This window comes from Nyctereutes procyonoides, unplaced genomic scaffold (assembly GCF_905146905.1).
Source record: "Nyctereutes procyonoides isolate TBG_1078 unplaced genomic scaffold, NYPRO_anot_genome, whole genome shotgun sequence".
NCBI classification, from domain to species: Eukaryota; Metazoa; Chordata; class Mammalia; order Carnivora; family Canidae; genus Nyctereutes; species Nyctereutes procyonoides.
Window position 1 is genome coordinate 63,226,273 of NW_026575126.1, and position 20,984 is coordinate 63,247,256.

The 20,984-nt window shown below is 54.9% G+C and overlaps 2 protein-coding genes across 3 annotated transcripts in view; one reads left to right on the plus strand and one right to left on the minus strand.

Moving 5' to 3' along the window:
* Positions 1 to 2: 2 nt before the first annotated feature.
* Positions 3 to 7,102, plus strand: NUDT1 (nudix hydrolase 1). 2 transcript variants are annotated; one of them, XM_055340049.1, is made up of 5 exons: positions 42 to 109; positions 1,249 to 1,504; positions 2,055 to 2,221; positions 6,415 to 6,560; positions 6,792 to 7,102. In XM_055340049.1, exons 3-5 carry the CDS (start codon positions 2,070 to 2,072, stop codon positions 6,962 to 6,964), a joined length of 471 nt encoding a protein of 156 aa, XP_055196024.1. In that variant the 5' UTR covers positions 42 to 109; positions 1,249 to 1,504; positions 2,055 to 2,069; the 3' UTR covers positions 6,965 to 7,102. The 2 variants fall into 2 exon arrangements, with proteins under 2 accessions (XP_055196025.1, XP_055196024.1); XM_055340050.1 differs by lacking the exon at positions 1,249 to 1,504 and having other exon boundaries at positions 3 to 109.
* Positions 7,103 to 7,429: 327 nt separating this feature from the next.
* The window catches only part of SNX8 (sorting nexin 8), a 42,249-nt gene continuing 28,694 nt past the window's right edge, over positions 7,430 to 20,984 (minus strand). The window contains exons 5-11 of the mRNA XM_055340699.1: positions 19,515 to 19,595; positions 18,418 to 18,578; positions 17,750 to 17,882; positions 14,315 to 14,383; positions 12,524 to 12,673; positions 12,012 to 12,161; positions 7,430 to 10,066 (exon numbers count right to left, since the gene is read on the minus strand). Coding sequence (XP_055196674.1) covers positions 9,956 to 10,066; positions 12,012 to 12,161; positions 12,524 to 12,673; positions 14,315 to 14,383; positions 17,750 to 17,882; positions 18,418 to 18,578; positions 19,515 to 19,595 — 855 coding nt within the window. The 3' untranslated portion in view covers positions 7,430 to 9,955. The remainder of the gene's footprint in view (positions 10,067 to 12,011; positions 12,162 to 12,523; positions 12,674 to 14,314; positions 14,384 to 17,749; positions 17,883 to 18,417; positions 18,579 to 19,514; positions 19,596 to 20,984) is intronic.

Sequence of the window (20,984 nt, forward strand, 5' to 3'; positions counted from 1 at the left end):
TTCCGGCCGAGGCCACGCCCCCGGAAGCGGCGCCCGGGATCCGAAAGCGCGCGCGGAGCCGGGTGGTGCGGGGCTAGGACGCGGGAGTCTGGCGCTGAGCCCCAGCCGGGTGAGGACGGGCCTGGGGACCTAGGGACCCGGGAAGGGAGAGGGGGAAGGGAGTTCCAAGGACAGGGGGACCTGGGGGGGAGGGGGAGAGAGGCTGGGGGAGGGGGAAAGGGAGTTCCAAGGACAGGGGGACCTGGGGGGAGGGGAGAGAGGCTGGGGGAGGGGGAGAGAGGCTGGGGGAGGGGGAAAGGGAGTTCCAAGGACTGGGGGACCTGGGGGGAGGGGAGAGAGGCTGGGGGAGGGGGAAAGGGAGTTCCAAGGACAGGGGGACCTGGGGGGGAGGGGAGAGAGGCTGGGGGAGGGGGAAAGGGAGTTCCAAGGACTGGGGGACCTGGGGGGGAGGGGAGAGAGGCTGAGGGAGGGGGAAAGGGAGTTTCAAGGACAGGGGGACGGGGGCGAGGAGGGGAGAGAGGCTGGGGGAGGGGAAAAGGGAGTTCCAAGGACAGGGGGACCTGGGGGGGGAGGCTGGGGGGAGGGGAGAGAGGAGGGGAGCTGCGGGAGCAGGAAGAGAGGGGGACAGGGGTGCCAAGTGAACAGCGCTCAGAGGAGGTGATGGATCCAGGACCCCCGGGGTCTGGTGGCCTGGGGGCTTGATGTCCAAGCCCCTGCAGTGTGTAAGAGGCCTGGTGCTCGTTGGAGAGGGGGTATTGTCTCTTAGTACCCTGGTAAGGGACCTGAGTGTAGGGCCCTAACAGGTAGGGCTACCCAGCCCAAGGCTGCCTCCCAGCCCCTGACATTAGCTGGGCTCTCTGAGGACCTCAGCCACTTGCTCCAGCATCGGTAGGCCATCTGAACCAAACAGCCATTGGACCCAAATGGGGACACCGGCTCTGCCATTTGATCTTGGGTCCAGTTCAACCCTGTTCCACCTCTCTGAGCTTCAGCCTTTTCATCTGAAAATGGAGGCAGCAAGTCTTTGCTCACAGAGTTGTTAGGTCTGTTCAATGGAATACTTTTTGAGGAGCATACAGTGAGTACTTCCTAAATGATAGCTGACGTTCCCAGTGTCCTCCCTTGGCCTATACAGTTCACTCAGGAAGCCAGGGCTTCAGGCGGGAACCTGTCAGCATCATGACAAAGTAGGCAGCATCCAGGCTCAACCCCAGAGACCTACCCTCAATACCAGGTCCCTTTTCTCAGACTCCAGAACTTCCCAGAAGGATCTCTGCTCGTGCTTCTGCATCTCCTCCAGGGTGGTCCCAAGGATAGAAGACATGTGTTTAATGGGCCCCAGGCTGTAATAGGGCTGAATGAACAGGGGAATTGGTCCTGGTCCTCCACGATGTCTCCAGCAGCAGCCCAGATATCACCCTTGGAATTTGTCTTTGGACCCTGAACACCCATTCAAGCAGGAGGGGCCCTTGTGGCTCCAGGGCCAGATTCTGGAGCAGCAAGGGTAATGAACAGATTATGAACTGTCACAGGGAGGGAGCCAGCCATGCTGGGTGGGCTCTCTGCCATCAGGAGCAGACTCCTCGGGACTCTAGGTCTGCTTACTGCTGGGGTGCAGGAGGGGGAAGGGAGATCCCAATAAGCCAGAAGACCCCACTGATGAAAAGGCCACGGCCAGAAGCCTGACCCAAGAACCACTGGCTAAAATGCATGGTTATGTTGGTGCCTGGGGTGGACTGCCCTCCTGCTTCTGGGTACAGGCTAGAAACCGGAGCAGGAACAGCCCTGTGCTGAGGGGGGGCGGAGGGGGGGGGCAAGGGTACTATGGCATCTCCTGCCAGGGGCCTGGGTACTGGCGCCACAGCATTTGGAGCACCAAGCCTCCTCCTAGCCCAGAAGCTCACTTGGTCAGTGAGGCAAGCCATGTGTGGCTGGGCTGGGAGATTGCCTTCCCTGCCTTTCCTGCCCCTTCCCATTCCACTGGGCCCCTGGCCTCCATCCACACCCCGTCTGCATGCAAGTCAAACTGACCGAGCCCTCTTGCCTTCCTCAAGGGGCCCCCGGGGACCATGGGCACCTCCAGGCTCTACACCTTGGTACTAGTGCTGCAGCCTGAGCGAGTTCTCCTGGGCATGAAGAAGCGAGGCTTTGGGGCCGGCCGGTGGAATGGCTTCGGGGGCAAAGTTCAAGAAGGAGAGACCATCGAGGACGGGGCCAAAAGGTAAGGGAAGGGTAGGCCAGACTGCACAACCAGCTCCCGAAAGGATACACTGGAACTCATGATGGAGCCCTGGGGCCTCGGTTCCTTCACCTGCAGGATGGAAATAACGGGCACAGCTCCTGCCGCTGCTCCAGGGTGTGGGAAGGCAGTGAGTGCCGAGTGTGTGCTAGCTGTGCTGGGGGCACGGGCAGTGTGTTAATATTTGGGAGGCTGTGCATGTGGCTTCTAGCTAAGGGGCTGGTCAGTCACTGGATTTCTTGGTCTATTCAGGGGAGCCTATGACAAGCGTTTCTGTCTGAGCCTTTTTCTCCCTTAATCCTCAACACTACTGGCTTCCCAGGGGCAGGACACCAAGCCCAGAGAGGTCGAGCAACTTGTCTGAAATCACACAGTTCTGATTTCAAGCCCTTTGCCCTTCTTTCCCCTCATAGGCGTGTTGGATAAAATGAGGATGTGTGTGTAAATGCCACAAGGCACTACACAAACCTTCACCACTATTGATGTTATTCCGAAGAAAGTTGGTAGGCCTAATTAAGGCTGCTTTCCCTGGGGAAGAGAACAGAGCTCCACACGCATATTAATGAGGCTTCTGGAAGGGAAGAAGGCTGCAGGCACTACAGTGGTTCTCAAGTTCGGGTTTTTTTTTTTTTAAATCACAACCCACATAAGAAATGTCTACTGTCTGAGGCAGCAATGCTCTCACTACATGAAGGCGTACACTAACATATTTCCTATTCTGTGTTCCTCCTCCTCTAATCATTAGTCACAATCCACCAAGTTGAGTCATGGTGCACAACTGGGTTGCAGCAGCCCCCCACCCCACCCAGTGTGAAAAGCCAAGGATGTGCCATCCTTGGTGTGCACCTCTCCCTCGTAGACCTGCGACCCCGGAGCTGCTGCCACACTGCTGCGTGTGATCACTGGTTTTGGCAAGTGGCAGACAGTGTGACTGGTCCTGCCCCAGGAGGGCACGGCTTGGGCAGAGCCCAGTCTGCCGAGACTCGGGCATCTGGCCCTGTGAGCTGTGCCCGGGGTGGGACGGGGTGTAGAAGAGGCCTGCCTCTTCTGCCTCCATAGCCTGCCTCTTCATTAGTGATACTTCGAATATACAGCTTTTTATTTACAGGCACCATTTTTACATCCTTTTAAAGAAATCTTTGCCTATTCTAAGCTTAAGAAGGCATCACCCTAAGTTTTCTTCTAGAATGTTCAGGAGCATTAAATCCTCAGTCCATCTAGAATGGAGTTTGGAGTAAGATGCCAGGCACAGCGTCAGGATTCATCTGTCCAGATGTCTGGCTGAATAGCATTTATGGAACTGACTGTATTTCCCACCACCCTGCAGCCCCCTCTGTCATAATCACAGGCCCTCAGAGGCATCCCACGTGCCTCTGAAGCAGCTCAGCACAGCCACCAGATGCCCTGCTGGGCCCTGGGGTCTGCCCTCCAAACACTTGCTTGAGCACAGAGGCCACTAGTGGGGTAGTCTCCTGGCCCACGACTCATCTCTGTCCTGACCTCACCACAGATCCCAGAACACTCATAAAATCGGTGACCTTTTATTGTTGTCAGACTTCGAGCTGTATTATAAAGATGTTTATTATCCTCAGAGGCTCATGATTTTTCACAGTGTGAAGTTCTCATCCAGGGAGCAAGACCTTGGAGGGCACTTGCTCCTGGCAGCCCTGAGCTCCTTTTTAACGCCTGGGTGTCCATACAGACCTATCGTGCCCCTACAGGCAGCATGCTTCCCCCAGGGGACAATAATGTAATGGTTTCCACACTGGGAACAGAGGGCTGGGCCTTACCCTGGGGCCAAGGGTGGAAGTTCAGTCCCATCACCTGGTGAGCCGCGCAGTAGCACACCGGCTCCTACGGTCTGGGGGTCAGCTCTGAGGAGCTCTCTGGGACTCCCATCTTCTCTTCCCATGGCCACTGGGATACTAGCGCCAACACTAGCGCAGTGTTGAAGATGGAGCCACAGGTCAGGACACCCTCTGGCAGAAGAGTATTGTGCCCCTGCCCCTGTGGAGTGTAAGGGAGACGTGAGATGGCACATTCTACTCCATCTTAGGAGCAAGCTGAGATGGGTCCCAGGGCCCCACAGACCACGATGGCTATCTAGGCTTCTGACATGGCGTCAGGGTGGCCTCAGCAAGGAGCCTGGCACATGCTCTATCTACTGCACTGCCCTTGTGCCCTTACAGATCGCAAAGCAGGCCACAGTTCAAGAGCTAGATTAATATAGCATCACCTGCAGGCTTGGGGTGGCCAAATATGCATGAGTGGTCTTCCCTGGGGGATCATGGGAAGCTTGTAGGGGAAGGTTACGGGCACTTGGGGCCCTGAAGTCTCCTCAGAGGTTGGAGCTGTAGGTGGGTGGACAGTCCCCATCTCTCTGGCCAGCATACCTGACACCTCCAGCAAGGCCTCAGAGAACCTCAGGAGGAGTGGGTGAAGCAGAGCCCCAGGACTGCAGGGAGGCCCCCATACCCACCCAGGCACTTGGCCGCTGTCATTCTGTTTAATGCATGACTCATCCTGTTCTCTGCCATCTGGGGAGCTGAGCATCACACATATAACCCGACACTTTCTGTCATCCCCGCTAATTATCCCAGCCTGTGAAGCGAGATTAGTGAGATTTCGTGCACTGCTGTGTATTCGGGGAAGATTAACCAAAGCTAGTCAAAACATTAAATCACTAGGTAAGGTTTTATAAAGTGAGCCCCGCCAGCCTGTCAGAGTGGGGGGAGCCTCTGTAGAGTGCCAGGACACTTAATGGTGGAGCCATCTGCACCCCCCAACTGAAAACACATTCGTGTTTTTAGGTCAAGTCCAATTTTAATTACCCAGTCTATGAGGAAATCCTAGCTTTCCAAACCACTCAGGCCTGGTGTGCAGTGGTCGCCGGCTCACGGTACTCCTCTGTGGGCCATACAGGGAGCTCGGGGTGGGTTCTGAGCTAGGGAAGGCATCTGCTGGGATCAGGCCGCTTAGACTCAACGTGTGTGTGTGTGTGTGTGTGTGTGTGTGTGTGTGTGTGTGTGTGTGTGTGTGTGTGTGTGTGTGTGTGTGTGTTTTATATAGCAAAGTGGTTTCCCTGGCTTCTCATTCCAGGCACAGGAAGCAATTATGCATTGTGTTCCTAACATAACTTGGAGATCAAAGCTAAAAAGAAAAAAACAAAACCATTCTTTACATACAACTATAAATGGTCAGGCATAATTAGAACACTTCCAGAAACAAAAATATAGGGCAGTAGGGAAGTGAGACTGTCTCAGGGAGGGACAGATGGAGCTCCACAGCTGCCACGGCCTGGGGGATCCCCAGGGTCCCTAGAGTCGCCAGCACAGAGCCTCCAGGAAATTCTGGCCCCATGAAGGACAGTGAAGGAGCAAACTGAGCGGCAGACTAGAGGGGTCTGGGGTGCAAGTGCAAAGCTGCTCCTCACAGGGGCCTGGTGACCAGCAAGTCTGCCGCTTTCACCAACCCATGACCCACACCCGGTGGGAAACTGGCCAAGCTCCTTGAGGTGGCAGCCATTGCACCAGCTCCCTGTGTCTTCGGTCCTGTGAAGGGAGGCCCGAAGGAGATGGCCACGAGGGGGGGTGGGTCACAAGGCCTCCATCCAGTGGTGCATCATACCTGTGCTCCGGTGGGGAGAAGTCCCCAGGAAGAGATGATACGGCCAGACGCCCAAAGCGCCTGCCCCCTGCCATCAGCAGCAGGGAAGCTGGCTGGAGGGGTGGGGTGGGGAGGGTGTCTCAGTGGAACAGACTGGAAAGCAAGCTTTCCCACTGGGGAAGAGAACATAGAAACCTGCAGTCTGGTCCTGTGCTCTTGGAGCTCAGGTGTGAGGAAGGGGGATTCTTCAGGTTGGGGCCCCTGCAGCCCGAGCTGCATTCATGGGACTGTGGCCACCCTGTGGGAAGAGCAGGTGCTGCTGCATAGAGTGGGAGGTTCTTCCCATGACCCTTGAGTAGCTGAACTGGGCCAGGCCTGGGCTGCCCTGTGGCCCACAGGCTGTACAACTGGATTGGCCCGTGTACCCTAAGCCAGAACCTCTGAGTGGAATCCGTTTTTAAATGGTCCCCAGATAACTGGCAGTTTTGTCCAAGTCGCTGTGGGGAGCAGGCAGGTGCTCCACCACCCTTCCAGCACCACGCTGTAACTGTCGCCCATTTGGCCCGCAGGGAGCTGCGAGAGGAGAGCGGTCTGACTGTGGACACACTTCACAAGGTGGGCCAGATCATGTTTGAGTTTGTGGGTGAGCCTGAGCTGATGGACGTACACATCTTCTGCACAGACAGCATCCAGGGGACTCCTGTGGAGAGCGATGGTGAGTCTGGGGGGCTGTGCTCCCCACGCCAGTGGCCAGGTCCAGGAGGCAGGCACTGTGCCAGCACCTAGCTCTCAGCCTTGTTCTTCTGCATAGTGACAGTGACCTGGCCACAGGGACTGACCCCAAACATCTGTCCAGTTCCTCACACACCTGCCTGGTAATTCCTTAGGGATGGGTAGTCTAAACCCAGGTGGAATGTCAGTGCTCTCTCCTTTCCATCTGCTACAGAAATGCGCCCTCGGTGGTTTCAGCTGGACCAAATCCCCTTCACTGACATGTGGCCAGATGACAGCTACTGGTTTCCCCTCCTGCTCCAGAAGAAGAAATTCCATGGGTACTTCAGGTTTCAGGGTCCCAACACCATCCTGGACTATACGCTACATGAAGTGGACAAACTATAGAGGCAGTACGGTGCAGGAGACTGGCTGCAGAACCACCGCACTGTCACTTCACACACTCACTGAGCCCCCAAGGCGGGACTGCAGTCGGGGGTGGAGTGGAGGGAGGTGGACGTGAAAATAAAGATCTTTTATCTCTTCCACACTCTTCATGGGGCCCCAGCACAGCCAGCCCACCCCTGTCCTCAGGAAGCCGCCAGGCCCACCTGGGGCAGAGTGGGCCAGAGGGGACAGCTGGAAGGCCAGTTACTGCCCTATGCAGTGCCATGGGCTCTTGGGAGGACCAGCGTGGGCTCAAAGATGTGTCATCCTTGCTCGCCACCCCTCCACTGAGGGGAAACAGGAAAAGTCATGGCCCAGGTCTGAGACCCCGGTGTAACAGGTCAGAGGCTTACCCCAAGGGTCGGGGCAGTCTGGTCCAGATCTCTGACCACCAGGAAAGGGAGAGGCAGAGAACACACAAGTTCCTCAATTTTCATAAACAGGTTTAATCGTTGTTCATGTTTACTGATAAAAAATATTTTGAAATGTAGGCCATTTGTGAACGATTCCAGTTTCCTGGTGTAGTAGTAACTGACCCCCACAACCTTATAAAGTGCTCCACACGTGAAACTGCGTCGGGAAGAGGGGAAGGGCCTCGAGGGCAGACAGCCTGACTTCAGTATGCTGACCCCCGCGCCTGGGTCCACACCACAGGTGACTTCTGCTGTGTGTGCAGGTGACTGTGGGTGAACCTGGGTCCGGTTCCACTCTAGCCTTCCCGCAGTTGGGGAGCAGGGCTCTGTCCCCATGGTGTGAGGACCAGGCAGGCGGTGGCAGACAAGGTGAGGCCCTTCCGCTCCCTGACCTGCAGCTGCGGGCAGCCTGGGCCTCCCTGGACACCACTGAGCAAAAGATCCCGGAGCCTAGGGATCTGGTGGCAGCCCAGGTGCAGGGGCTAGATGGAGGCTTTGTGTGGAACCAAAGGTGGCCTCGTCTCCAGCTGAGAACTTATGGTTCTCCACCCCCAGCAAGTCTCTCCCTGTCTGCTGACCTCCCCGCAGAGCCTAGAGGAGGGAGGGATGGACCAGAACGTGCTCCTCCAGGTAAGCCTCGGGAACATGGCAAGAGCTCCAGGCGAGAGCAGGTCCTGGCTTTCCGCACAGGAACGTGGGGCCGTCAGAAAGTCCTCTTCAGAAAGCACACAAAGTCTCTGCTGACAGGGTCTCCTCTGCCCTTGGAGACCCTCCCAGCACCAGCCCTCTCACCTTGGTGCTGCTGCCCAATGTGCGTGCCCCAATGTCTCCCCAGCTCTCCACTGTCCTGGGGTCGCCTGTACCTCGACGGCCACAGGCAGACTGCAGGCAGGTGAGCAGCAGCTGACAAGGGGACATAACAGGAGGCTTGGAGGTCACGCTTTACAGCTCAAGTGTACACAGTGCCATGGAAGCAGCCCTGTGGGGCAGCAGAGACCCACTCACAGTGCCCAAGAACCCGCTTCTCCATCAGGGGGTCAGGAGGCAAGCACAGCCCAAAAACAGGTCAGTGACCAAAATGGCCCCAGCTTGCTGGGCTCTGCAGGCGCGCTGCACCTTCTCGTCAGCCCAGGAAGGCACAAGCCGCAGTCATGGGCCTCAGGCTGCATGGTGCACAGCAGGCCTTCTCCCTGCACCCCCATGGCTGCTTTGCCAGCATAGACAGAACCCACACATGGGGTGGGCCCGAATCCCAGCCTGACACGATTGGCTGGCTGGCCCGAAAGGACACTCCCCAGACTCCGGTGTGCACTGGCTCCTGGAGGAAGCCCATCGTCTGTGGGAGTTACCCTCGGTCCCTGTGCTATGTGCAGATATGCTGGTCCAAGTCCCCCCAACATGGCACCCAGGGAGAACCCCAGGAGTCTGCACACATCCCCAGAAGGCATGAATCTCAGGAATCCTGTAGTGCAGAGCATCCTCCAGCACCACTCCAGGCCTGGGACAAAGCACCCACCCTGCTCATGTTCACACAGTAGTAGGGATTCAGGGCAGAAAGCACCCAGGCCCTAGGCCTGCAGGGACCCCAGAGCATCTAGAACAGATGCCCTTGGGGCCTGCGGGTGCAGAAGGCAGGCTACGAGGAGGGATGTAAGGACCTTAACAGGTCATCGTAAAGCAGATCAGCCACGGCAACTCCAACTACCCATCCCACAGAGCCCAGCTGGACCCCACCCCCCACACCCCTGCCCTCCTCCACCCTGCCCGCCTCCAGGCGTGGTCTCTGAAGATGGCGGCCAAGCAGCTGAGAGGACACCACTGTTCCTGACCTCGGACAAACAGAAGCACCACTTCACCTTATGTCCTACGCTGCAGACCACGGGGCACAGATGGGGTCAGAGCAGGAGTGGACACACAGGGAGGGACACCAGACACTTCACCCTAGAGGCCAGGCCAGGGCCCCCACAGTGCTCCCTGGGGCTCGTCCCCTGGACATCAACACCGTCTGTGTGCCTAGCGACCCCTGAGTCCCCACCTCATGCACACTCCCCCTGCTGCACCTGCACCCACCCAGAGCTGCCAGCTGGCCTGCAATTCTATCAGGTACAGCCACCTCCTGTCTGACCCAAGGACAGTCTTGCCCTCTGCGGGCTCAGCTGATCCAGACCCCACCCCCACCCCCGACCTCTCTAAGTTCCCAGGTACCCCCTACACGTGGCCCCCAGCACCTGCTGTGTGAAAACCTTCCTGCCGCCCCAACCTCTGGAAGGGAGAAAACCATTCCAGGGACCCTCAACTTCTCTCTGCCAGACCAACAGGCACAGTGTGGCGGGTGGGTGAGGTCAAAGGCAGCAGAGCAGGTGCCTGTGGCCTCCAGCTTCCGAGGACACTCAGGCCTGGGGTCATAAGGGAGCACCCAGACCCTGGCCCCGCTCAGCCTGGGTGTCAGCTGCTATCTGAAGGGAATTAAACAGGGACACGCCATTTGGAAAGAGGTTTTAGTGAGGCTGCTGGGAGCTCCCGCCCCAGGCCTCTGGCACTAGTGAGGAGACACACCGTCCTGCGGGGACCTCGGCAGGGTTAGGGAGCTGTTGGGTCCAGCGAAGAGGCAGTTTAGCTTGGGTTTCAGGTCGTTCCACACTTTGCTCATCTGGAGGAGGAGAGGGAGCACAGCAGGATGAGAAAGGCCGTGAGCTGGCTCCATGCCCAGTGTCAGTTGTCCGTAAACCCACAAGGAGCCCTGACACAGCCCTCTGGAGGCCCTGTGTCACCTCACCCAGCACCACTGGACCAGACTTGATGACAACAGGCCTTCCCCTCCCCTGCATCTCAGAACCTTCCTCCACAGATGATGCTGAAACCAGAGGCAACAACGTGCACCTGCATGCAGACCACCACAGGTCTGCTTGGCACAACATAGGCAGAAACACAGCCATCCGGTGGCGTCCGCCACTCTGACAACTCTGCAAACACTGGCCTTCTGGGGTGACAGCTCACAGAGCAAGACACGCTCCACTTACAGGACACAAATGAATGAAGCGTGTGCGACTCTGCCAGCACTCACACACCCTCCGGTTTCCCAGTTCGGGAGTGGACACCACTGGCGTGGGGAGGAGGGAGCCCAGAGACTAGCAACAGTGGCAGAGTGAATCCTGGGAACGCACAGACAAAGCAGAGTCGAGATCCCATGTGACAAGACCAGGAAGCTAGAGAGTGACTTCCAACAGAGAAACAAGGCCCAGGGTCACAACACCCGACCTGTGTGTCCTGCCTGGGGCTCTCCCGGCCTGGAGCCACCTGGGTCCCAGTCAAAGCACAGGTCCTAAGTCTGAGCCTCCAGGAACTGTGAATGCGTGGGTCTGAGGTGGAAGTCCACTTGCACCATCCCTCTATGCGTTTCTGGCATGGTGTGTTTGTTCTAGACTGCGGCGGAGCTGAGCACAGAGCTCCGGTCACAACTGCTCACCCCCCACCCCGGCTGGACAGACAACCTCCACCCGGCCCCCAAACTGTCATCCACAAGTGTTCACCTGAGCTCCTGCAACATGCTGCACACCAACAGCTCCCCAGCCGGCCAAGCAGAACTGCCAGCACCCCAGGCTGTCCCCTAGTCCACGTGGAACTCTGCACAGGCCTCCATCAGAGCAGGAGAAGCCCATTCCTCTCTGGCTCCCTGACAAGTCAGGACACTCCTCAGTCTGTAGTCCCTGGGGATGGGGATGCTGCGGTCCCAGAAGCTGGCATAGAGTGGGAGTTTGTAGCCCATCATCCTCTGGATCCCAGGCCCCATCTTTCAGAAACGGAAACTTCCCCCAGAGGTTAAAGGACACAGCTGAGGCCATAGCATTCTAACAGATGTGGAGCTGGGGCTGAGAAGGGCTTTAGAAAATCCAGCCTGAGTCCCCAACCATACGGAGGAGCCGGAGGTGGCCACTGGCAGATGCACCCCTCTGAACAGGTGACTGGGCTTCCAGCACTGATGCAAGGCATTAAAGGGACCCAGGGAACACAACACCAGAAAGCAGTGGCCAGCAAAAGCAGAACCACATGGGGACTAATTACGAGTTTCTTCAACCCTGGCCAGATACGCAGTCTTCTAGACTGTCAGGAGAGACACACCTGTCCCGGTTCAAGAAGTGAGGAGTTCAAGATAAGCTAGTGCAACCCGGCCCTGGATCCCTGGGGCCAGCAGGTGTTGGCAGAGCTTGCCGAGCCTCTGGACAAGCACAGTACTCATTCCCGGCAGCTTAGGAGCCGCTGTTCAGAGGATGCTGACCAGGGGTCTTGCACCAACCCATCTCCTCTGACCAAGGCCCCACTACCTCTTCTCTCAATTCTGGGGGACACCGTGCTTTACCCCAGACTCCAAAATACCAACAAGAGAGAAGGAATGCTTCCCTCATGGTCTCACACTACCCCTCACCCCTAGAATCACAAGGACGTCACCACTGCCATTCAGGCTATGCATGAGACAGCAGATCTGAACAGGCCCGATTGAAGGTCCCCCACTCCCCCAGCTCATGACCCTTCCTGGCAATCCTGCAGGAGTTCCAGAGGCTGCCTGCCCAGTCTGGGGCAGGCACGAGGAGACCCACCTCCTTGTGCCCTTGGATCTGAGAGTTGACAAAGGCACCGAGAATGTGGGACGTGAGAGGCAAGTAGACGTGGACCAGCTGCATCTCCTGGTGCAGACAGTACAGGGAGAAGTAGCTCCGGAGCTCCATGGTCTGGATGGCATTCTCCTGCTGCAGAAAAAGGAGCCGCCCCTTGCACCTGGTGCAGTGGACACCACAGACACCACAGCAACACACGGTCTCTCCCCGAGCCCAGGGCCTCAAGCCCTTCCAGACAGCACCGCTGAGGAAAATCCCAAGCCACTTGCTCCAACCAGGGATCCTGAAGGCACTGCTCTGGGCACCACAGACAGTCTGCCCACCCTCCCACTGCTGGCTACATAGGCACAGGGCAGCAACGTTCTGGAAGCTCATGAGCCAGGCCCCAAGTACAGCTCCAGGGTCCAGCTAGGCCATCAGGGCAGAGCCTCCATCAGGCCTGCTCCCAGGCAGCCCAGCCCACCCATGCCCCCTTCCCCCGACGCCAGAACCACCTCCACAATGCGGGACTCCAGCTGCTCCACAGAGTCAGGCTCCCGGCTCTGCACAGCAGCGCTCATCATCTGCCTCTTCATCAGGCTGTACTTGTGTAGGGCACGCTGGTGCTTATGTAGCACGCCCTTCTCATGCCGCTCACAAAGGTCCTGTGCAAAGAGGTGCACTTGTGCTCGGCCACCAGCCAGAAGGGACCCAGAGGCACCCCCCACCCTACCCCGTAGGAGGCAGTGTGGAAATGGAAGCAGTGGGAGGAGGCTGGGAAACACGCATGCTTCAAAGTCAGCACTGTTCACACAGAGCCCCTTCCTCTCTAGAAACCATTCACATGCACACTCAACTCACTCTGCACCTAAGAACTGTTGGGAACAGAGCATTTCAGGTGTCAGGCCCAGGGTCGAACTGTGAGGGGTCGCAGTGCACATCAGCACCACAAACCAATAACCTACATAAAACAGGTCCTGTGCACAAGGGAAGGTGGAAAGCCAGTGTGCTAGGACAGCAGTGGACTTCTGACTTTCCCACTGCCCAGTTTCAGGAAGCCTTTGTCCCTCTAGTCTCTCAGAAATCTTGTGGGAAATACTGGCCACAGAATCAGTGCTGGGATCTCAAGGCTACCGAGCTACCAACCAACTTAACAGACAGACTCCTTCTAGAACATTTCTCAAAGTACTAGGCCCTCTCTCCTTGAGCTCAGCATGAACGATTCTCTGGCTTCACAGACATTCTGGCCCATTACAGATGCCACCACGGCTCAGAAGCCAGCCTTACAGAGAGCTGGAGGTGACCTTCCCAGAATCTCTGCCCATGGAAGACAGACTTCCTCAGCACCAGGCCAGCCCCTCGCATATTTTTAGGGAGCTAGAATATTCTCACACTTGTCACACATACACACATGCCTATATGCACACAGCCACACATAGCACAAACGTGTGTGAACATAAATATACATATGTGCATGCATATATACACGTGCACTTATATACATTCATACACATGCATGCATATATGTACACAGAGCCACACATGTGCACACATACGCACATGTACGTGAACATGAGCACATGTATGCACACATAAATGCTCGTGCATGTGTACATGTGTGTGCATGGACGTGTACACGCATATACACCCATACACATATGTACACACTTGCATGAATATTTGTACATGTACACAGGGTCACATATGTATATACACACCACACATACCCCTACACATATACACACAGATGTGCGCACATTTGCATATGTATACACATACACGAACATGTGTGTATACACGTGTACACAACACACATGTACATGTACATGCATACATGTGCATATGCACATATATAAATGCACATGCACACATCCACATACACACATGCTCATACACATACGTTAATGCATATACACATACCCATACTCGCATATACACCCCAAATATGCATAAACACATGCATATACATATGCACTCACACATATATGCCCACATGTACACACACACATACACATGGGCACACATGTACACCCACACTGATATACAAATATATACATAGGCATACTCATACACTCACACACCCTTCATTCTCAGACCAAGGGAAGCCAGAGGCCTGTCACCACACCTGCCAGGGCCACAGCCCAAAGCACCAGCAGCACCCACCAAGGGGAAATAACACTGGCAAGACAGCCTATGGCCCATCTTCCCCCCACAGCCATAGCTTCACGGCTCTTCTGCTCCTGGAGTCACACCCCTGACAGATTATGCCAAAAGCTCTGTCCTTGGTCAAGGAGCACCAGACTCACTTTATAGGACTGGAGCAGATCCAAGAAGAGGTTTAGTTTCTCCACCACATCATTCTCCTCCTGTTTGCCCTAGAAGACAAGAGTGGGTGACCAACACCAAGCACCATGACACTGACAGACCCAGCCAGGACCACCCATCTGCTGACCTGAGCCAGCTCGCCCCCTCCACAGCTACCAGCCAGCTCTGCAGAAGAGCCCTCTTCCCATACGACAGCCCTCAACACAAGGCATGAAATCAGCAGGACTCAGCAGCTAGACAAAAGCTATGGCCTCAGATCCCAAGGTCATCTGCCCAGGTGTGCTCACCGTTCAACAGCACTGCGCCTTCCAGTGTGCCAAAGCCAGGGTACAGCTGGGGCTAGGCTGGCTACCTGGGAACCCTCCATACTAACTCTGTGCCCACAGCCACATGTCCTAAAGGGCTCAAGCACAGCTCATATCCCTCAGCCACCAACACTTGCCGAGCACCTTGCTCAGGTGTTTGCTGGACACCTCCTAGGCATTCACCAAGTTACTTCTCTCAGATGTTTGGTAAGCACTTCACCTCTCCCAGGTGCAGTGTGAACTCCTCAAGGAAATAAGCCCCTTTTATAACCTCTAGGGCTCCAGCTGTGGCACAGCATGAAAAGCTCATCTCAGATATCACACATTGGACTCAGTGTGTAGACAGTGCAGCCAAAGGCAGAAGATGAGAAGACAAGAGGAGGATGAGTCTGACCAGGTTACAAAGCACTGCCCTGGGAGCCAGGGGCTCCTGCCCAGGCTCTGCCACAAACTCAGGGTATCCAGGACTTACATGTGCCAAGCTCAGAGGTTCCAGGCCACTCAATCCCATACCCACAGCCAAAACTCTAACCAATAAGATCATAGGAAAATAACAAGCATGTTTCACGTCTTTAAAACTCGGAAAGGAAAACATCAGAAGTCCACAGGTGGGGCAGCCCGGGTGGCTCAGCGGTTTAGCGCCACCTTCAGCCCAGGGCGTGATCCTGGAGACCCGGGATCGAGTCCCACATCAGGCTCCCTGCATGGAGCCTGCTCGTCCCTCTGCCTGTGTCTCTACCTCTCTCTCTCTCTGCATGTGTCATAAATAAAATCTTAAAAAAAAAAAAAAGTCCACAGGTGCCCTGCCCTGCTCCCACCTGACTCAGCAGAGGGACACAGGAGGACAAAGGTTCCCCAGTCCAGTAGCAAGAGGGGCCATCCCTGCTCACATCACTGTCTACCAGGTCCCAGTTCTCATCCAATGCCACCCAAGACCCCAAACCACCATCCTGTCAGTGTGGAAAAAACAGCCCACTCAGTCTCCATTGTCCCACTGAGACACAGTAACCTAGGGCCCCTATGGGTCTGGGAAGAATAAAACAAGGGTATGTGAAAACAGAGGAAAACCAACCCTTGGATGTCTTTACTCATGCCGCAAGAGTGAACAAAACCCCAGCTGTGCTGGATGAAAGTCCTAATGGTTGTTTGATCCAGTTTCACATTAAAACTATATTAATTTCACTTCGATGTGAAAACCACGAGAAACAGTCAGGAAGTGGCACTTCCTCACACATCACATTTCAAAGCAGCACCCGTGAGATAGGAGAGAATCTCAGAGCTCTGCGGGGGAGCTTCAAACTCCGAACTTGCGCCACATCAGAAGCCTGAACCCTCTCTCCAGCTTCAAAGGCAGAAACACAGCATCCAAATCTCAGTCGGACAACACTGGAGACGACAGAGTTAGGATTTTCCATCCTGTGTTCTGCGTGACCTACAGGGACTCATGGTACACCCCCACATGTACCCCAACCCTGCTCTCAGGCTACCTCTGTGGGCTCAGGACCTAGGTCCTGGCAACCAGGACAGATTCACTTTTATGTTTTAAAATGAGCTCTGACAGGGACATCTAGGTGGCTCAGTGGTTGAGCATCTGCCTTCGGCTCAGGTCATGGTCCTGGGGTCCTGGGATCAAGTGCCACATCGGGCTCCCTGCATGGAGCCTGCTTCTTTCTCTGCCTATGTCTCTCCCTTTCTCTGTGTGTCTCTCATGAATAAACAAAATCTTAAAAAAAAAAAAAAAAAAGAGTTCTGGATGAAAGTTCAATGGGTTACAAGAAAAGTGTCTGAATGATCTCATCCAGTACTTCTCACAGACAGGGAAACGGGCCCAGGGACCACTGTCACCTGAGCATGGTCCCAGCACACAACACAGGCTGAGCACTGAGCAGGCTGCCTCTCTAGGCTGCCGCACCTCTAATACCACAGTGCCCGTCCTCCCCACAGTGGAGATGTGGGCACCTGGCAGACCTAGGGAGGAACCAGGCCCAACACCACTTCTGAGAAATGCTGACACCCTATGCTTAGTTTCTTTTTTTTTTTTTTTTTAATTATTTTTATTTATTTATGATAGTCACACAGAAAGAGAGAGAGGGGCAGAGACACAGGCAGAGGGAGAAGCAGGCTCCATGCACCGGGAGCCCGACGTGGGATTCGATCCCGGGTCTCCAGGATCGCGCCCTGGGCCAAAGGCAGGCGCTAAACCACTGCGCCACCCAGGGATCCCCTATGCTTAGTTTCTAATGGGAACACACCAGTACCAGGACCACAGAGGAAGAAAACCCAAGACTTTTCATACCAGCAACAAGATCAAATATCCTTTTTGGCACTCAGAAACATCCTGGGCCTCTGAGGGCCCTATTTCCAGCCCAGAAATCCCCCAGTTTCATGACTAGAGGATCTGCCACCATCACAGTGTTCTCTAGCCTACTACTAAGGAGCTTTGAGTATCAGACAGCAAGACCCTTCACAAGTACAGCATTTTAATTTATTTGAAACCATCTACTACCAGCCTACAGACCATTTCCTCAAGAACCAGGCAGCAAACGCTCATCCTCAAAGTCATGTAGCGATTTTATGGCATAAAAAGCACCCAAGTGAGCCTTTCCATCTGCCAGTAAACACTGTACCTTCAAATCAATTGCCAATAACACAGCACCTGCATGTGTGGCAGAGGCATCTTCGTAGGCTACATGGCTATTTAGGCGGAACAGAGATAGGTGCTCTGGGGGTGCTAGAGCGTCTATACTGCCCTGATAAGTTATCAAGGAGCCAAATACTTGCTGAATAGGATGGCAAAATGGGAACTACCTGATCTACCCAGAATCATCCGGGGAAGTCCGAGATTATATTTTCAAGGACAAATTACTGCTTCCAATCCCAGCAACATCAACCTTCAAAGGACCAGAACCCAGTCCATCTTTGTCCTGGGCAACCATCCTCAGAGCATAAAAGGTTCAGGGGAACCAATGGGAACAGAAGGGGACATGCAGTTCCAATCGAGACTGGTGTCCACTCGCTCCAGACTCAAAACCCCAAAGTCCGAGTAAGAAGACATCCTCGCGGCACAGGATGTTCTTTGGAACAAGCAGTGAGGAGGCCAAGTTCACTCACCTGCTGGGCAGCCTTGTCGGCAAGCAGTGCAAATTCAACAGACAGGCCTTTCAGTGCCTGTTTAAGGGACCCCCACGTGCTGCTGTTCAGAGCGGCCCAGGACGGGAGTGGGGTTGTGTCAGACCCCAAAGCACTAAGGGGAAAAAAACAGAGGAGATAAGACACTCAAGGCCTTGGGAGCTGAGCTAGCCGTCCAGCAGGACACATCATCCTGGGCATCTGTTAGAAAGGAACTCAGCCCCCTCCCTAGGCCTCCTGAACTGAGTTTTGGTCAACCAGCTCCCCGGGGGGCATGTGCACACACGTGAGCTTGTGGGGCAGGATTCTGCAGACTATGGATGAGGGTGAGTCCTGACTGGTGGAGGAGGATGAACAGACCGTGCTGTCCTTTTCCAGGTCAAATCAATCCCTTTTCGAGGATTACTGACAGTAAGGAATACACCGTATGACCTATCGGCACACGTTTGTAACGTTTAGGCATCCACACTTCCCTGCCAGAATTCCCTGAGTTTTCTTCTAAATTCCATCACCCATTTCCCCAACCCTCTCCTTTGCCTTCTAACAGTGAAACTGGTCAGAATGGGTGTCATTATGGTAGATGGCCTTCTTTGAGGCCCGAAGATCCCTCCCCACCGACTGAACCCCACAGAACTGGGCAGGGCACCTGCCTCAGCTCCTTCCCAAATACGAGAAGGTCAGCAGCATTGTCAATGGCCCTCGATGCAATCCGCTCGGCTCGATCTCGAAGCTTGTAGAAGCTGTTGTAGATGTTCCGGATGAGCTCCCGGCTGACGGCAAACTGAGTCTGGATGTCAGCCGGGAGGAAGTCCTGGCAGGAAGGACACAAAGGCTGTGGATTACTGGCCCTGAAAGGCCTTTCGGAGAAGATGCCCATCAGGACAGGGAAGGAGCCCACCAACTGAGCAGCTTGTGAGCCCAGACACCAGGCCATGAGGGGGCCTCACTGGGCCTCCCTTCTTATCCAGAAAAGAAACACAAACCAGCATCAGGCATACGCCACAAACACGAAGTTGAGTGACTCCAGGAGAGTGCAATTCTAGTATCCACGGGAAGTGGATCAAATTGGAGGTCCTGCCAGAACACACTCAGATAATAACCATCAAGCTCCAAGGGATGCATGTGAAGTCCTGACCCTCCACATGAGGGCAAGGCCTCTGGTAGGCCTCATTTTGTCCCTAAAAATCATTTGTTACTGGCTTTACTATTAACTACCCGTTAATATTAACTATTTAATATAATATTAGCTAACATTCCTACACAAGGCTTAGAAGACAAGCAGCTTAGGAAATAAAACAAGAGTCCATATTTCTGTACGGAGAAGCAGTCTAAGAAGAGAAAGGAAAAAGCTACCCAGTAGCTACCCTAATTCTTTTTGGAAAAAGAGGAGATTAGCTAAATTTTACCACAAACCAATGCAACAATCCCCCCTGAAGTCCAAGAGGCTAGTGATGGAGCATGAGTCCACATGAATCACAAGAAGCCTCGGGATGTGGCAGGGTAGCTGGTGGGCTCTGTGGCCAGAGTGCATTCGGTCCTGTCCGGGCTGGCTGCTCAGCACCCTGGGACCTTGGCAGATGGCAGCCTCTGTGGGCCTGTCTCCCCATTTGGGAAATGGGCATGATACCCGCTTTGCCTCAGAGCAGCCAAAAGGAGAGTCAATGAGAAAACCGTGCAGCCTTAGTGGGGGCAGAAGAGCAGGAGCTGGTCAGGTGGTCACTGGCTGGACTGGAGGACAGAGAAGTACCTTGGCCCGAGGAGCCAGCTTACAGTTCATGAATTCATCTCCAACACACTGAGTGGATTCCTTTAACTTGTTCTGCACGTCCTACAAAAGGAAAACAGAAACACCAAGCCTCTAGCAGCCGCAGAAAAGTCTGTGAGACCAATGAAGTCAGCAAGAGGCAGAATACAGTTCAAGAGAAACACGTTCCCATATGTGGGCTTACATAAGCATCCCAGAGTATCTCGTCACGGTCTCTTTCCATCAACCTTAAACTTTAGGGTGGTCTTCCACAGACGGGAAAGCCTGACTTAACACCACCAGCACTGCAAAACCTACAGCTCCGGAGAGCAGAGCTCTGTCCAGAAACACAATAACTCCATCTACAGAGCAGGGATGACATCCATGCTTCAGACAACCGACCTGTCAGATCCTTCTAAGTCCCACTACATGGGGCACAGAGACAACAGTGGAAGTCTCTTCCTTCCTGCGGACCGACCCATGGGACCCAGGCCCACAGAGCTCTGGGAGGGCCCAGCCCTGCCCTGCCCTGCCCTGCCCTCGGAAAGCAGGCCTCCCTGGCAAAGCCACATCCAAGACCAGGACCCACAAAGAGCCAGGGGAAATACAAGCAGAGCACCTAACCTGCAGCTCTCTATGGGTCAAGGAATTCTAGAATTTCCAAGATGCCTTGAGGATCATCTGTCCTGATTCTCTCATTTTACCAAAGGAAACAGAGTCAGGGAGGTCCTAGGGACACTCTATCTCTGTGAGGACAAAGGGTCAGAGGAGCCTCACGCCTCCAAGACAGGGACATCGCCTGGCTCTGTGCCCAGCCTGTGTTGTTCCCATGTCCCACCGCATTCCTCTCTGGCAATAAAGATTCCTGCTCTAAAGGAACCTGTCCGTCCAGGGTTCAAAGGCCCACACTCCCAGCTCATGAACAAACGGTCACAGCAAGATTCCACTGATAAAATGGACAGTGGTGACAAATATCCCTGGGCTAGCAGTGGGAAAGCCAGTGGCCTTCTCAGGGAGGTCACAAGCCCATCTGTCTCACCTGGCCTCTGCCTTTGCAGCTCCATGTCTGTGTCCTGAATCTTTCTGCACTGGAAGGGAGGATGGGACTGAGCTCCTCCCAGATCCCTGCTCAGGAGGGGTTCCCTCAGGTAGAAGACGACACATCTTATTCCACCAGCAAAGCACACTTGCTGGAGCCTCTCCCCCACCCCCACCCCTTTTCCTAGGCAAGAAGGCTGCCCTTGGGACAAGGCAGTGACTTCCTCCCCAACTGGGAACAAGGGTTCTGCCTCACTTCCGGATGCTAACACTGCACAACAGCTGACAGATACGGCTTGGTTTTGACGGAAACTAACGTCCAGGTGGCAATGGTCTCCCAGGATCTGGATCAATTCTGCGGCTCTGGTAAAAAGACTCAGCTCAGTCTTCCAATGGCGCTTAATCAAAGATGCCTTATTTGCTTTCTAGGAAACA

Excerpts from the sequence above, each read along its gene's own strand:
- NUDT1 (XM_055340050.1), top strand. The coding sequence starts at position 2,070 with ATGGGCACCTCCAGGCTCTACACCTTGGTACTAGTGCTGCAGCCTGAG. Across the intron at positions 2,222-6,414 it reads ATCGAGGACGGGGCCAAAAG|GGAGCTGCGAGAGGAGAGCG; the intron begins GTAAGGGAAGGG and ends TTTGGCCCGCAG. Across the intron at positions 6,561-6,791 it reads GACTCCTGTGGAGAGCGATG|AAATGCGCCCTCGGTGGTTT; the intron begins GTGAGTCTGGGG and ends CATCTGCTACAG.